Genomic DNA, 16,232 nt, shown 5'->3' on the forward strand with positions numbered 1-16,232 from the left:
AGTAGTTTAGGAATCGGAATAATGCAAAATCCCAGTCAATAGAAACTGGAGTAACAAAGCCAGATCAGGAAGCAATAAGGAAATGACGTAAACTTTGGGGACTACTGCCATCAGGCCTCTAACGTTACCCACATGTAAAAGCAGTCTTCATTTCGGAGTCACAGCTGGGGCTAAATCTAACAACTTGGCCCCCAGTGTCAAAGTTTAGAGGGACGCAGAAATAAAAAGTCATTTAGACTCTATTTTCCTTCAGTATTATCACCTTTTAAAATTCCCTATTGTGATTGCTGAAATCCTTACATTGCAACAATTTTGATTATGCCTTGACATCGTTACTTCTTTATTTTACCTGCCTTATGATTTAGTCACATCAGAAATTCTAGAGGTCTTACATTTTTTCACAGCTATACTTCGCATAGACTTCAACATTTGAAGCTCCTGATTTCCACTTCCATTGCCATTCCCTCATCAAATTTTTTACATCCTCTTTCTATACAGTTGTCTTTGTTTATATCTACTTGTTCACAAGGTTTCTCTCATAGTCTAATTAGTTTAAGATTTCAAGTTTTAAAAGGCTAAATTGATTTCACATTAATCTCTGACCCTGCACCCAAGAGAGAAAAGGAAAGATAATAAGGAAAAATGTTTGCAGTTTTCTGTGCTGTTATACATTTTCTTCACTTGATAATGCTTGGGTGTGATTTTTCATGACTTCTTTTTTTAAAGTAGTTGCCTATTTATGATTTAATACATACATAATTAGTTATCTTTCCTTTTAAGACTTTATTTCAAAAATATTCAAAAAATATTCAAAATATTCAAAAATAATGTATTCCAGCATATCTTCAAGAGACTGTGTTTTTCAACATGTCAACTCAGCATACTTTCCTTCCATCTTTAAATTGTACTATTTCATATTTCAATATCCATGTTTCATTCATTTAGCTAATTTTTCTAAGGAACTAAAACAATCCAAAAAAACTGTACAGATATAAAAATTGACCATTAAAAACTGCTTACATTTATGATGTGTTTATAATTCCATTTCTAATGTTGAGTTTTTTCAGTTAATAGATTAATCAAACACACAATTCATCAAATGTCTTTTAACCATTAATGAAAAACAAACATGCATGCTTAATTATGTAAGAAAACCATAAAACTCAAATATACTAACATACACAAATATCACATATAAAGAGAAATTAAAGAAATATATCTTTATCAAATATAGGATAAAGGATATCAAATATAAACTTGTTAAACTATGTTGTTACTACCTCTCAGATAATTATTAATACAAAGTAACATTAACATAAATCTATTACATCATTCCATAGTAATATTGATAATCTTTATACACCAAATACAATCACACAAAACTATAGAATATGAAGAAGAGATACTAAGAAAAAAGTTTGTGTGGAATATTAAATTTAATAAAATTGCCATTTGCCTCCCCCCTCACCAAAAAAAGCTGTGTGAATCTTGTTGCTGTGATGAGATCACTTTTTCTTTCAACTATGCAATAATTATAATATTCTCTTCCAGAGTAAATGTAATGTAAATGTTACACAGAAAAGGATATCATAGACATATATTTGTTTGAGCTTTTAGTAGTACTTTAAAATTTTCTAACAGTTTTCTATCCCCAAGTAAAGTGTCTTTGAAAAACTTACAATCTCAAAAAGCAGAAGAAAACTCACCTGATTACAAAATTGTGACTGTCAATCTCCTTTCCACATTCACTGTCTAGCAGAATGCCAGAATTTCCAACCACAGCACAGGTCTTAAACCTGCGATTCTTCATTGGTGAGACTTCAGGTAGGAGGCTATGTAGATCATGAGAAATATTTAATGTCCGGCGCCTATCAAGCACATAGTGTATGACATCACCAGGCTTAAAACTGCTCTTGACCACTGAGACATCTCGTTCTGCATCTAAGAAACGAAGTATGTTCTTCCTGTGTTTGAAATACAAGCAAAGTTTTTATATTACCATCAGCATATCCAAGAACTGGTGGTGTCATTTAAAAAGTAACGTAAGAAAAAATACAAATTGGCAAACTATTAATCTTAGATTACCAAACTGGTAAGCTATGAATCTTAAGTGGTGATTAAACCAATGAATTAAGTCGATTCTATAAGAAATAAAATTTTAAAAATCATTTTCACAGATTCTTCATGACTGTGTACATAGATATAGTATATACATCTATTTGTGGAGTTATAAAGAGTACTCCAGTTATCAAAATATGTAGAAAAATTGGTTTATTAAGTAGAACACAGATGCCATGACTTGACTGAATAGTTATTCTGCTAGCTTCAGCCTATTTTGATAGTCATAAATGTTGTTTAATATCATCTAGTTAAGGTGGAGAGAAATAATTTGAGATTGTTTTTGATTGTATCACAGTTAATGCTATTAAAAGGAATGAACTTCTCAAACTTACATACATTTATACATATGATATGTATATTATAATTATCTAAAGAAGAATTAAAACTATAGCAATAAATATATATGCAACTTTTCTCTAAGATCAAGAGTCTGGGAAGTAAGATGGATACTTCAAAGACAAAATGAATAGATAGAACATTGGACTGTGTGTGGCCGAGGTAGCTAATTATTCCTTAGTTTCCTTTCTTCTCTCTTTCCTTCTAATATTTGAACCTTCTAAGTTTTATCTGGCCACATGGATGCTCAGCTAGAATATTTGCAAGTCTCAAAACCCAAGTAGAGCTCAGCTGGGTCATGCAAGTTAGTTTTCTTAATTAAATAGGATATGAGTGGATCATGTGAGTTTATGTGAGAAATAAAGAAATTTCCTACTTGTCTGGCCACTAAATTTTAAGGTTACTTTTTTGGTCGATACTTAGCCTAGCCCATACCTAATACATAAATTGATAACAGATTGAGAGCTACATGAACATAAATATATACATATGCTTAGGTAGATGATGGAAAATGATTTTATATATATATACACACACAAATATATATATATATACACTATATATGTATAATTATTATACTATACATATATATATAGCTGGCTGGAAAACTGATGATCCTTGGCATGATATAGCAAAGCACCTGATACAAATGCTGTCTGCAATAATTGGGAAGTTGTGCCGTACATCTAATAAATATGTTGGTCTTGGATAATTGTTTAAAATGTGTCTGTATGTTGGTTTATGTTAGTTTCTCCTTTTAGCAAGGCACTAAAAGAGGTGAAGTCAGGCATCAAATAGCCAACTAACTTGCAGGCTGAGATAAAAGAGAATACATATCTAGCAGTGCCTGTAATCTGAACTGTGTGAGAGTCTATTGATTGGGACCTTTTAAATGTTTCTTTAACCCCAATCAGCAAGAGATACCACTATAAACTGGAGCCATCCTGGCAACAAAAGGGATATTGCCTTCCCATATAAGTCCATAGATTCAAATGACTTAAGGGTAGCTGCCATTAAATTGAGAGGAGGGAAGGATAGGTCAGAGTACTTAGAGGAGAGTTCGAAGGCTTAAGAACAGTGAGCAGAAGAAATCACTGGATGAGGTTATTTATACCTGGAACTAACAAGAAGGGAAGAATCCAGGACCCTAGTAAGTTTTAAGGAAAAAAAAATATATGTGTATATATATGTATACATGTGTATATGTGAGTGTGTGTATATATATATATATATATATATATATATATGGCTTTAACATCTGAGCTCTAGAGAAACATAAATCAACAAAATCTAATGCTTAATATGCACGCTTTACCAGTACAAGTTTTCCTAGTATGTGGTCAAGTTATTCCCTGATATTCAAAGCAGGGGCTTGTGTTTAGCTCAAATTATGAACCTGGCCTATAAATGTCTGAAATTGTTTGATTCTAGGGGTATCCAACATAATAGGGGATACACAACATAATAACAGCAAGAAACAATTTAAGAAAACTCTACACCTAGGTTGGAAATTGGATATTATTTACTAAAGTGTTGTTAGTGCAAGCTTGTATTTTCAAAGTAATAACAATAATGGCATTATTTTAACATTTAAGATATGATGGACACATTTTTCCTGTAGTGCTCCTACTTTTTAAGTTCATCACAAATGGTAAATTTTATTACTGAGAGCAGAATATAACCTCATCCCTTGACTCCATCAAAAGAGTAATTCTCTAACTCAGAAGGCATAAGCATGATTAGCAAAGAAGGGAGGAAAGTAACTCATATATTTTCTTTTGTTGTCTTTATTTTTATTTGCTCTAAATAGGTTCCAGTTTAATATTTGTTCTAATTAGAAAACCAAGTGATTGAAAAACTCTGCTCTGATTTTATAAACAAGAAATATGTTCACCAGCTAGTTGAAAAAATAATTTTATGATTTTTTCCCAAATATTCTGAATATCAGGTTAAAAGCAGTAGAATTTGTACAGGAAAGCCTATATAACACTCTACAAATGAAATCACAAAATTTGGTAGAAATACCACTGACACACCATAACAGTTTATCTTAACAAAGTCCAGGTTATATAAGAAGATAATTATATTTTAAATAAGCAACCCTAGGGCTTATGCATTATAGAAACTGGAAAAGTGTTTATGTCAAGCACTTAATGATTTTTCACAAAAGTTAACAACTAGCACCAAAAGTGTCAATATGCAGAGACTTTTGTATATATTTATTGAGTACCACTTATTTGTCTGGTGAATAATTAATATCTGACACCTGTACTTCAACAGAAATTTCTCATTTCCTGTGAAAACGACAAGGCTGGCTCTAAAATAGAGACTACACGGATGTGGTTAAATCATCAAGCTAGATGGTGTTGTCGTTTTTCTTTGAATATAATTTAAGTGGGTTGCTGTAGAGCTATTTGAAGACGTACACTCCCAAGAAGTGGCATGTTTGCAAGCTTGCAGTGAGTAGATTAGTGGTCCTGGTGTGAAAAAAGACTCTGTAGCTTGGTAATCCAAACGGGAAAATCTATCTTATTTGGTCAAAAAAGTTAACACTTACATGCTAGTCAACTAACATCAAAAGGGACTTTGCAATAACAGCACCTTTGCTGTGTTATAGACAAGTTAGTTGCAAAAATAATGTAAAACATGTCTTTTAAGTTCCTGAGTATAATGAAATCTCTTTATTTTATTTACTCTTAGGGAAAAATGATTTAAAAGGGGAACTATAAGAGTTAAATAAAGTTTTGAAAGACATCATATTGTCTAACTCTTAGAAGAAACTAATGCTTAATAAGATAAATAATTACTAAATGAAGATTTTAATTACGTGTTTTTCCAATGTTGTTATAGGCTCGGCAGTATTTTTTTCAATTGAAGCAGTAAAAATAGTAAAAGTGATTTCAAAACAAAAATGACTACCAACTCACATAGACTAATCAAAATATAAAAACACAAAAAGTTTAGGCAAAACTCAGAATTTGCTATTTACAAAGTAAAAAGTAAAAGAGGTAAACTTTAGCGAGTCTGGTTTTTTTTTTTTTTTTTCTTATTCCCGAACCAAACTTTTAGTTTCTGTTTTAGGTCTTCTACATATGGGAAGTTATCTGAGTTAAGATTCCTTTTGTAGGATCCAAGAAATACTGAAAGTAATTACTATGAGTGAATAATATTATGACTTAAGTGCTTAATAATTTCTGGAAACGGTGAGAAAAGGTTAGCTTTTTATCTCCTAGTGAAAACAATTTTTAGACTGTAGATGTAATGCAGAATTAAAAGCTTTGTGAATCTGCTAAGTCTAGTTGTTGTTCAGACTATAAATATGAAAAAAATATGCATTCAAATATAATTAGCTAAATGTCACTGGAAGCATAGAAAACTCCTGTATTTACACTGAACTGAAACAACACCATGTCACCAAGGAGAACATATATGCTTTGCTAAGAAGACAATTGATAGAAATTATTGTTTAACTGCAGGTCAAACAAAAATTATTTGAGAAATGAGAGAGGTAGAAAGAAAACTGGCTTTAATATCTACGCTCTATCTAGAGAAACATGAATCAACAAAAGCTAATGCTTAATATGCATGCATGACCAGTACAAGTTTTCCTTGTACGTGGTCAAGTTATTACCCGATATTCAAAGTAGGGGGTTGTGTTTTCTGTGCATGACTGAAAAGAACAGACAAACAAAAAAAAGACCCTTCACAGGTCTTTAACTGTCATTTTGTCATCATAATGCAACTTTTGAAGCTTCATAAGATAAGCAAACACCTAAATTGAGTAACTATTTTAACGTTAAAGATAACTGAAGGAATCTGAAAATGTGTTTCATTTTCAGTGAAACTAAGTATCTTAGTCATAGAAATTATTTATTGTTAGGCAATATCAGCCTTAAACTGAGAGGTTGGTTTGGACTGTTGAACTGACAACAAGTAGAGTTCTACACAGAAACTTTTAACTGAATTTTCAACTAGAACTTCCCTTTCAACATCACCTATCACTTGAAATAGCAACTGCAGAATCCCAGAAAATGAATTTACTAAACATTGTTTAGTAACAAGTTTTCACTTGTGAAAAGTTAAATATAGCTAAGCTATCACTAAGTGCCACTCTTCTCTGTAAGTTTCTTGGCAATAATAAGCACACAATTGCAACTAAAATTTAATCTAAATGACATTGTTAACTACATCAGAAAATACTGTGTGACAAATCTTATAGGTGGAGTGTATCACAAGTTGAGAAGCAAATTAGGCTATGATACATATATTAGGAATCAGTCTTTGCAAACTTTAGACACTGACTACAAGAAAAATCACTGTAAATTAAGTTAGTACTGACATAGTTTTCTAAAAGAAAATAAAAAGTAAAATTAAAAAATGCCAAGTGTTTCATTATGCCTACAAAAAACCAGAACACACATATTTTGTTTATTTGTTTAATTCAAAAGATTATTTTTGCAAGGCAACTTGCCTTAAAGCGCTGAAAAAATAAAACCTTTACCTGTACCTTGTCTAGGATTTCTAAGTCCTAGCAGTTATGGGAAAGCCATCTTAGTACCCTCAAAAAAAAAAAATCTTAAACACAACAAATGAAAAGGCAAAATTTTCCCACAATATTTAATGAAGAGCATACACCCTAGACTGCCATTTGACATTTGGCCCAGCATTTGGTAATGTTGAATGAAAAATATCTTGTGTTATTTTAGAGCAAAGAAAATAATTTATTCCATAATGATAAATTTTAATAATATACATTTGGGTACTAAAATATATTCTTAACAAAAACATTATTTATAAGGTCCTGATTCCTCAGTCAGGAGGTCTGGGTTTGAATCTTGACACTGCCATTAATAAGCTTTGTGACCTGAGATTAACTCTACTGGTAACTTATTGATCAAAGCCAGTGGAAGATGGTATACACATTGTATGTATACCTTTTTGTAAAGTACATCTATGTATGCAAAAGGAAATTTTTCTTGTCAGTTAAGCATCTATAAATTTCCAATTATGTTTAGTTAACCTGCAAATTTTATGTATTTCAGATCATTGATGTATCTATCATGACACTAAGAGCTGAAATATTGTTTTCTAATTATGATGTGATAAAGCTGTCCTGATGTGTACATTTGTACATTTCTATACATCTATAATTCATGTTTGCACTGTTTGAGGTTTCTAGTCAACATATAAAAAATAACAAAAAAAGAAAATAAATAATCCAAATATGGAAAAAAAGTCAAGTTGCAAGTATCGGACCTAACTATATAATCTCTCAGTATGATGTTCACAGATTTATTCACAACATCTAATGGATCTTAAATATGTCATTTCTTAGCTTGTAATAATAAAGAACAAACTTTTATCAATAATATCAAGCCTTAAAGCTAAGATAATTATTTTGAGTGCAAAGTTAGCTGTAGAATGCATAAACTCCATATATTTTGAATCCTCAAAGTACAATGAAGTAACACATGGAACCATCTCTCATAGACAACTCCATAGAAGTACAGTTGTTTGATGAATACATATGAACCAATTCTTGGTGTGCTTATGAAAATAATATAAGGCATATGGAAATGAAGGGATTAGTAATAGGGATGAAAATCGTATCTACAAATGTAAAGAAATATATATCAGGAACTGTTTTCACATTTTAATATGTGGACAATTATTAGGAATATAATAAAAGTATTATAAGTTTAATAAGATTTTTAAATTTGAAAGATTTATAATCATAGTTGAATCATGTAAGATAAAAAATAGTTGGAAATAATGTCTTTATGTTCTCACTCATAAGTGGGAGTTGAACAATGAGAACACGTGGACACAGGGGGGGACCATCACATACCTGGGCCTGTCGTAAGGCGATGGACAAGGGGAGGGAGAGCATTGGGACAAATACTTTATGCATGCAGGGTTTAAAACCTAGATGATGGGTTGATAGGTGCAGCAAACCACCATGGCACATATATACCTATGTAACAAACCTGCATGTTCTGTACACATTCTGGAACTTAAAGTAAAATAAAAAATAAATTAAAATAAGCAAAAATTTAAAAGTAGAATTTTGAAAATATTTTTAAAATTTACCCACAGCCAATCACTGACCCAAAGTGATATGGAAATTCTTAAATGCCAGAAAGGTGAGGAAGAAAATAATAATAATAATAGTAGTAATAAATGGTCCATAATTAGTTTCCAATATGTCTTTTAAAAATATTTGCAAAAGCTAAGCCAACAGTCAGATACTTTCATATTCTAAATTTTTTGTTACAGGTGTCAAACTGATTAATACTCACTAGTCATTTCTGCTATAGCCAATTCTGATTTTTATGAACTCTTTGTACATTGTACAATAATGGTTTTTCAAATTATCCTTTCCTTTCAAGGAAATGACAAACTTGTATGTATTATTCAACATTTGTTCATTGTTTTATTGTTTATTTCTTTAATCTGTTAAGGAGAACCACACAAAAATAGTATTAACATTTCATTCATATTATCAGCTATTATAATTGAAAATAGATCACCCTCAAATACCTAAATGCAATGCTCATTGGTTTGTAAAGTTGTAATATGAATCTTCTGGGTCAACTTAGGTTTATTACCCTTCACTTGAATATGTTATTAATAGCAAAATGTATAAAGCTTCATGCATATTTATAGTATTTGATTTTTATATAGCTATTAGGAAAGGCATTACCAGATATAATAATTGAACTAGTGCCAATTACTTATTTAATTTACTTAATAGATTTTTTGTTATCTGACACATTATTTAGCATGGCTAGATATGCTAGTTAAATTATTACAATATTTTATTTTACTTTCTTCCATCAGGTTTCTTTACCAGATCTCTGTAGCCTTATTTGGCCCCTTTCTTGCTAACCCATCCAATTGGAAGTTATTTTTCTGCTTACAGATCAAATTTTTGCTATTTAATCACCTATCCCTCTCTTTTTCCAATGTACCTTCAAGAAACATGAACCTTCACACCATTCTAAACCAAAGTATATCTGTGTTTGTAACCCCACAATGTCTCACACCTTGTGGCTTTTTCCTCATAATTATCTCATCTCTCACAGGGTTTCTAAATTCAAATATGAGGATGGGGATATGAGACAGAGAAGAATGCACTTGACAGGTATCATGAAAGATGTCAGCTCCAAGTATGAAAATGTCAAGCTTGAGAGACTATGGCTAGGGTCTGCTTTAACCAGCTAAATGTTAGGAAGAGTACAGATTCAGAGTTTTCAAATCTTTCAATTTCTCAAGAGTTTATGGAAATCTGTACATTTATTAAAAATCCTCCTGGTTTTTAGTATTGGCTTTAAGGCTTCTTTTTTCTTTATCCAGTGGAAATAAATTTTGCTTGCTGGCCATATTTTACCCAGAAGTCATTGATTTATGAGCTCTATCATCAGACTCTACTTATCTATTCATTCTTGTAGGAGGCACATGAATATAGAAAGCTCCCACCAAACTAAAAGCAAACAAATATACACCACTTGACATTGCCATGATTTGATTCCTGTTTCCCTTTCCAGTCAATTTCAAACATTTAAACCAAAGTAGTAATATTATTCCTACATCTCCCTGATGCCCGTATTTTTAAAATTTCCAGACATTCATTCAAGTAAATTTCAACATGCTGTAATTATCTTTGCTCCAAAACATTGTGTGAAATTTCTGTGCATACTCTAAAGATGAGTGTAATAGACTATTAGACTCTTCCTTCAAGTTTCTTATACTCTACACTAAAGATGGGTATAATCCAAGAAATGAGTAGGTAGAAACCCACGAAAATTAATCTACACCTATAAAATCTATGTTAATGCTAACTATTCATTGACTTTGAGATTATTTTATTATATAACAAATGTGTTCTTTCACACTTTTAGTGAGTTCTTGTTTACTGAAATGCTCTGATTCAAATGTACCAACCAATATAGTAATGCAATGTAACTATAGAGAAAAAAACAATCTTCCTGTTTCCTCCATAATTGAGAAGGTGTGACCTTACCTTTCTTATTAGTAACATGTTTATATCAGAAGAAAATTACCTACTGGATAAATGTAGGCATGGAGTATGATTTCAAAGGTGGGTTTCAGCTAAAATGACTAGTCTTACAAAGAAGTCAGTAATCTAGAAAGCTTATTTTCTGATTTTTATCCAATTTTTAAAACATGGGCCCAGAAATACTCATTCACAGGATAAGACTAATTTATTTATAATCATCAGCACAATAGAAGTGTAATAGGCTCAATTTTCAAGTAGTTGAGAAAACCCAAAAGCAGAATGAAGACTCAATAGGGAAGTTAAAGATAATTCTTAAAAATATATGTCCATCCTGAGTAATTGAGTGAAGTATGTCAAATATTAGTACTGTGATGAATATTTTATTCCACTAGTATAAAGACGCTATATTCAAAACTCACATAGTCATCCTTAAATCTCTGACTATATAATGATTTCAGTTTTATGATTTCATATTGTTCAGTGAGCAACATTAAATAGAGCTAGTTCATTCTTTTATTTAAGTATTCATACTTAAACCATAAATCAGGTGTTTAATATAAGTTTGCTAAGCCCAACATATTTGAGGACATGATGTGAAATGTATTATGCCTTAGTAAAGAAACTCACCTTATCTCTAGGACCAAAGAGAAATTGATTTTCCAACCTTCTACATTGTGCTGGAAGATTGAAGAGCCAGCCTTTCGAATGATTTTATCAGAGCTATTGACAAGTGACCGACTCAAAGACAATTCACCATCTCTGAAACAAAACAAAATTGCCAGCTTTGTGAAAGTAAGAAACATTTTGTCTAATAGCACAGTACACAATTTGAATTAATACTGGTGATGAATTTTAGATACCTTTTCCCGTACAAGTTAGAAGGAAATATGCAAGCATGATGAAAGGTGTTATGAGGATTAAGTGAATATGACTCTCAGAATAAGAATCTACAAGTAATATTTTTGAAATTAAACAATTTCTGAATAAAAAATGATATATATGGTACTTGAAGAAAAAAAATCACCAAATATGAAGACAGAATTACATAATTCAGCAATCTCGCCTCTGGGCATATACCCAAAGGAATTGAAATCAGTATGTCAAAGAGATGCTTGCAGTCCCAAGTTCATTGCAGCATTCTTCACAATAGCCAAGATGTAGAAATAATATATGTGTCCATTAACAGAGGAATAGATAAAGAAAATGTAGTATATATACCAATGGAGTACTATTCAGCCCTTAAAAATAACAAAATCCTGCCATTTCTGCCAACATGAATGAACCTAGAGGACATTACGGGAAGTGAATAAGTCTAAAACAGAGAGACAAATACCTTATAATCTCACTTACATATTGATTCTAAAACAGTGGGACTCATGGAAGTAGAGAACAGAATATAGGGAAGAAGGAGTGGGGAATGGGGAGAAATTGGTCAACAGGTACAAAATTTCACAGTTAGACACGAGGAATAAGTTCTGTTGCACAACACAGTGACTGTAGTTAATAATATTGTATTGTATATTTTTATGTAGCTGCAGGAGATTTTAAATGTTCACACCACAAATAAATGACATGCTTTTGAGGTGATGGATATGCTAATTAGCCTGATCTTATCATTACACAGTGTATACTTGTATAGAAACTTCACATTGTATCCCATAAATATATACAATTATTATTTGGCAATTAAAATATGATAAAACAAATAAGCTATGTTTCCTACTAGTCACTCACTAGCTCTGTTTAGACAACAGAGGCAGAATGTTTTGTCAGTGCTCCTCCATGTATATAATTGTGATTCCTAAGACTATAATTTCATTTTTACAGAAGGCATATATGCATAATAGAAGGGGCTTCTGTTTTGAAGCAAGAATAACTTGGAATATCAGGTGATCTGGGCATCTTTGTGACTCTATGACTTGCTTGAGTTCCTGGACTCTACTCTCTTTCTAAGCTACAGTGGCCTTACCTCACCTTGAAAATTACAATAACTTTATATCATATACAATGGTTTTGTGAGGATCAAGCAAGGCTCTGCATGCAAAAGTAATTTTTCAAAAATTGCATCGATTTCAAAACATCTCAACAATGAGTCAATTCCCTGAGAGTTGATGGAGAGACAGAGATTCTGGTAGACAGAAAACTCGTTCAGTAGCTATTGTTACTGGTATTTTCTCTTACATTAAAAAAAAAAAAACAAAAAAAACTACCTCTCTGCAACCAATAGTGTCAAGCTAGTATATCATGGGGCATGATACTAGCTGAGGTGGTGGTGGGAGTGATGATGCTGGCAGATACCTATAATAGCATGCATGCCATTAGAACATTTATAACTCAATAAATTCATTATTCAATGAACCATTTTCTTGTACTTTATAAATGTAAACCCAGACTCAGAAAATCAAAAAGCTACTCCTTACGGGATACCAATAGTAACCATAGCCCTTTGAATATTTCTATTTATTTCTTTACATCACCTTTTACTTCTTAGAATGTCAAAATATAGTTAAAAAGTAACGACTATTTGCTGCATAACAAAGTCTAAATCTATGTGTTTTTTACACAATCCTCTCCTAGTATCAATGGAAACATTGCCTGTGTAACAGTTATTGGATGAGTTCTGTAATTGAAGCCTTATAGTTTGGTATTTTGGTTTGCATTCTTTTTTAAACATGTAGTTTAAATTTGAAGCAGTTCAAAGCATCATAAGCTGCTACTCCCTGTGAAATTCAGAATTCTATAAAAATTAATATCTTAAACTATCCTACTGATGAAAATGGTACATTTGCATGCCTGTGCATGGCAAATAATTATTGCTTTACAGGGGGCATTTAGGATGCCAGAAAACACAGGGTGTGCCTTACTGACCATTGGCTTAGAAGTCAGTTTTTATATTATATTTCTAATGATAATAACTACTTATGAATAAAAATGTCACTATACACAGAAGCTAACATTCACACTTTGGGAGATATGACTACATGGTTTCAGGTGCAAACTATCACTATTTCTGGGGATAAGAGATATTTCTAATCATCACCTTATTAATTGATGTATCAATGTCATCTTTTTCTAACCACAGATTGATATCATTATAATAATTATTTTCACCACCAATAAACTTTCATAGGAGAAATAAAAATATACATGGACTTGCACTCTTTAAAATGTGTGGAAAATCAGGGTATGGTGGGCAGTGCCTACTCAGGAGGCTGAGGTGGGAGGATTACTTGATCCTAGGAGTTAGAGACAAGTCTGAGTAACATCACAATCCCTGTCTCTAAAACCTAAATAATTAATTACTATAGATGATTGCTTCATTGGCATGTCAATACAGATACATTTTTACATGGCAGAATGTTTGCTATGATGTCTTCAGTTGTTCCAAACCTTTTCAGAATATCCAAGATTTAAAAAGTTTAAATCAGTGTACTATGAATAAAATGCTACCATCTTACTCTGCTGTTTGAATTTCTTTCATTGAGCTGGTGATAAGCCAAATTTCAGACTTTTATCACTGGAAAGAATTTTGAATGAAAATATCTACAACTAGTCACACTTCTTATACTCAGTGTGGGAGAAGGCCACTTAGTACAATCTGAAGCTCTAGAGTAAATTTCTCTGTATAAAGTTAAATGGGTCCCATGGGATGTTTCACTCATGACCTTGGTAGCATTTTGTCTCAGAAAAGGCTCTTCCTTCCCATGAATGCGAAGCTCGAAGGATGTTGCCACCCCCCTACTTATTTCTCATTCCAGATCAGACATGACTTTTGAACAGCTGCACGGAAAACATTTATTGCATAGGATCATCTACAAGAAGATTCAATATGTACTTTTAAAAGGAAAAGAGCAAAACACATCAAAGAAATCACTCTGCACAAATCAATATAATACAAAGTATCCCTGTTTTTATGGAGCAAAGAAAAATTCACTAAGATAATAATTTATATGATACCAGTGGCAGGAATTAATCACTTTTTAGGCAACCTAGTATCTACAAATATTTCCAGGCTTCACCACAATTTACTCTAATAGATTTGCAGTACGTAAGACATATGATTAATTTCACTTCATGGCATTAGGTCTCAAAAGCCCCATATTCCACCCCATTGAAACTCTTCATGACTTGGCTTTTGAATGTATTTGTTCCCTTTGTACTAGGTTAAACTTCCTCTTTAATATAAAAATTTTAAGAAAAGAATTTGCATGAAACTAAGCCTGAACACATACAGCAGGCCATTTTGTATTTTCATTACCTAAGTGTCAAACAACTAAAAATAAACATGATAGGTTCTACCTCAATTTATTGCTTATGAGATTTATTAGAATTGTGAAATGTGAAACGTGAAGTAAAGTGCAAATTCTAGATTTCACGAGGCTATGTTTCAAACTACAACAAACTAGAACTAACTTTGCAGTCAATGGTAATACTCTAAGTAAAAATACTTATTTCCACTTTCAATTTTATCATAGGTTTCAGAACTAATATTGTTGATTACTTAGTAACACAACCTAAAGTACATACTCAAATTATAAGGGAGATCTCTGGATAATAAGAAAAGTAAGTTAGTCTCATTTGTAGTCAACCAGAAAAATAGTGTGTAGCAAGTGCGTAGCAAGATTTAAGGACTAACAAAACAAATATTTATATAACATTAAAGTCTATGTTACACTTTCAAATATATTATCTCATTAAATGAGGATGCTTACCTATTTTACCTGTGGGAGCCTTACATTAATACATTTCCAATTATACCCAAAAGAGCACAAAGAGCCAGTTAAGACATAAGCCAACTGTGAGGTCTATTAAGAAAGAAAAGTTACTCAAGAACACACCACTTAATGCCTTCACTGCTCTTTGACTTAAACGTTATTAACTAATAGGCTTTCGTGGAAGGAAACATGAATTTTAGATGTTCAATAATCATTACTTGACCTATGCTGGAACAATTCCTTATATATATATTTAAAAAAAAAAAAAAACATGCCACAGGTATTCCTTTGGAGATATGAGAGTGTGGATAGTTGGTGAAAAGGTTGTGCTGGTTCTCGATTTTTTCGTCTGCGTAGAATGATGCGACTATAGTAACTATAGATGGGACCTTCAGTCGTGGGGGAAGGGTTGAAAGGATAAAGGAACTGCCTGTGTATGGCAAAAATGGTAGCAGAAAAGCTAAATATTAATCTGGGGTGGTGACGCAAGATTCAAGGACTATGGAAGGCCCTTCTTTGAAACTGCTGCCAAGCCACAAGGCTCGCAGTGCCCCCCAAAGGCCAGAGACTGCCTTGGTTACCTCACTTGAATACTGGACTGGGATCTGGAGTCGAACCTCCATTCCAGTTTACTCAAAACTGGCCTCTCCACGTGGTTTGGGTAGAAAGAGAGTCAACGAGATGATTAGATCGTTTCATGAGTCAACTCCTCTACCAGAAGCGCTATTTGGGAGTTGAAACGAAACAACGAGCTCGAGTCACAAGCTTTTCCACTGAACCTTTCATCCTGGAGAAAAAGGAACAGTGCTCAGGGAGCCTAGATGTCCTCGCATTGTTCCTGGAGCTCTAAGTCCATCCACAGTCTCGGTCTCTCAGGAAGAGCCAAAGCAGCCAGGACGCTACAGGGCACGGGTGTAAGCGCGATGTTCGCGGTCAGCCTTCTGCCTCACCCCACCAGACTGCCATTGCGGGTTTTAATTAAGAAGGAGGAGCCACTTGCCAACTGAGCGTTGAAAGTGACTTTGGTGTGTGTGTGTTGG

At 32.6% G+C, this 16,232-nt stretch overlaps 1 protein-coding gene across 1 annotated transcript in view; it reads right to left on the bottom strand.

The window, feature by feature from the left end:
- ST8SIA4 (ST8 alpha-N-acetyl-neuraminide alpha-2,8-sialyltransferase 4) overlaps positions 1–16,232 on the bottom strand; it is a 113,087-nt gene that overhangs the window by 94,287 nt on the left and 2,568 nt on the right. Inside the window, 2 exon segments of the mRNA XM_011944307.1 lie at positions 1,707–1,964; positions 11,105–11,236. Of these exon segments, the coding sequence (XP_011799697.1) occupies positions 1,707–1,964; positions 11,105–11,236 (390 nt within the window).

Source organism: Colobus angolensis, unplaced genomic scaffold (assembly GCF_000951035.1).
Source record: "Colobus angolensis palliatus isolate OR3802 unplaced genomic scaffold, Cang.pa_1.0 Scaffold23, whole genome shotgun sequence".
Lineage (NCBI taxonomy): Eukaryota > Metazoa > Chordata > Mammalia > Primates > Cercopithecidae > Colobus > Colobus angolensis.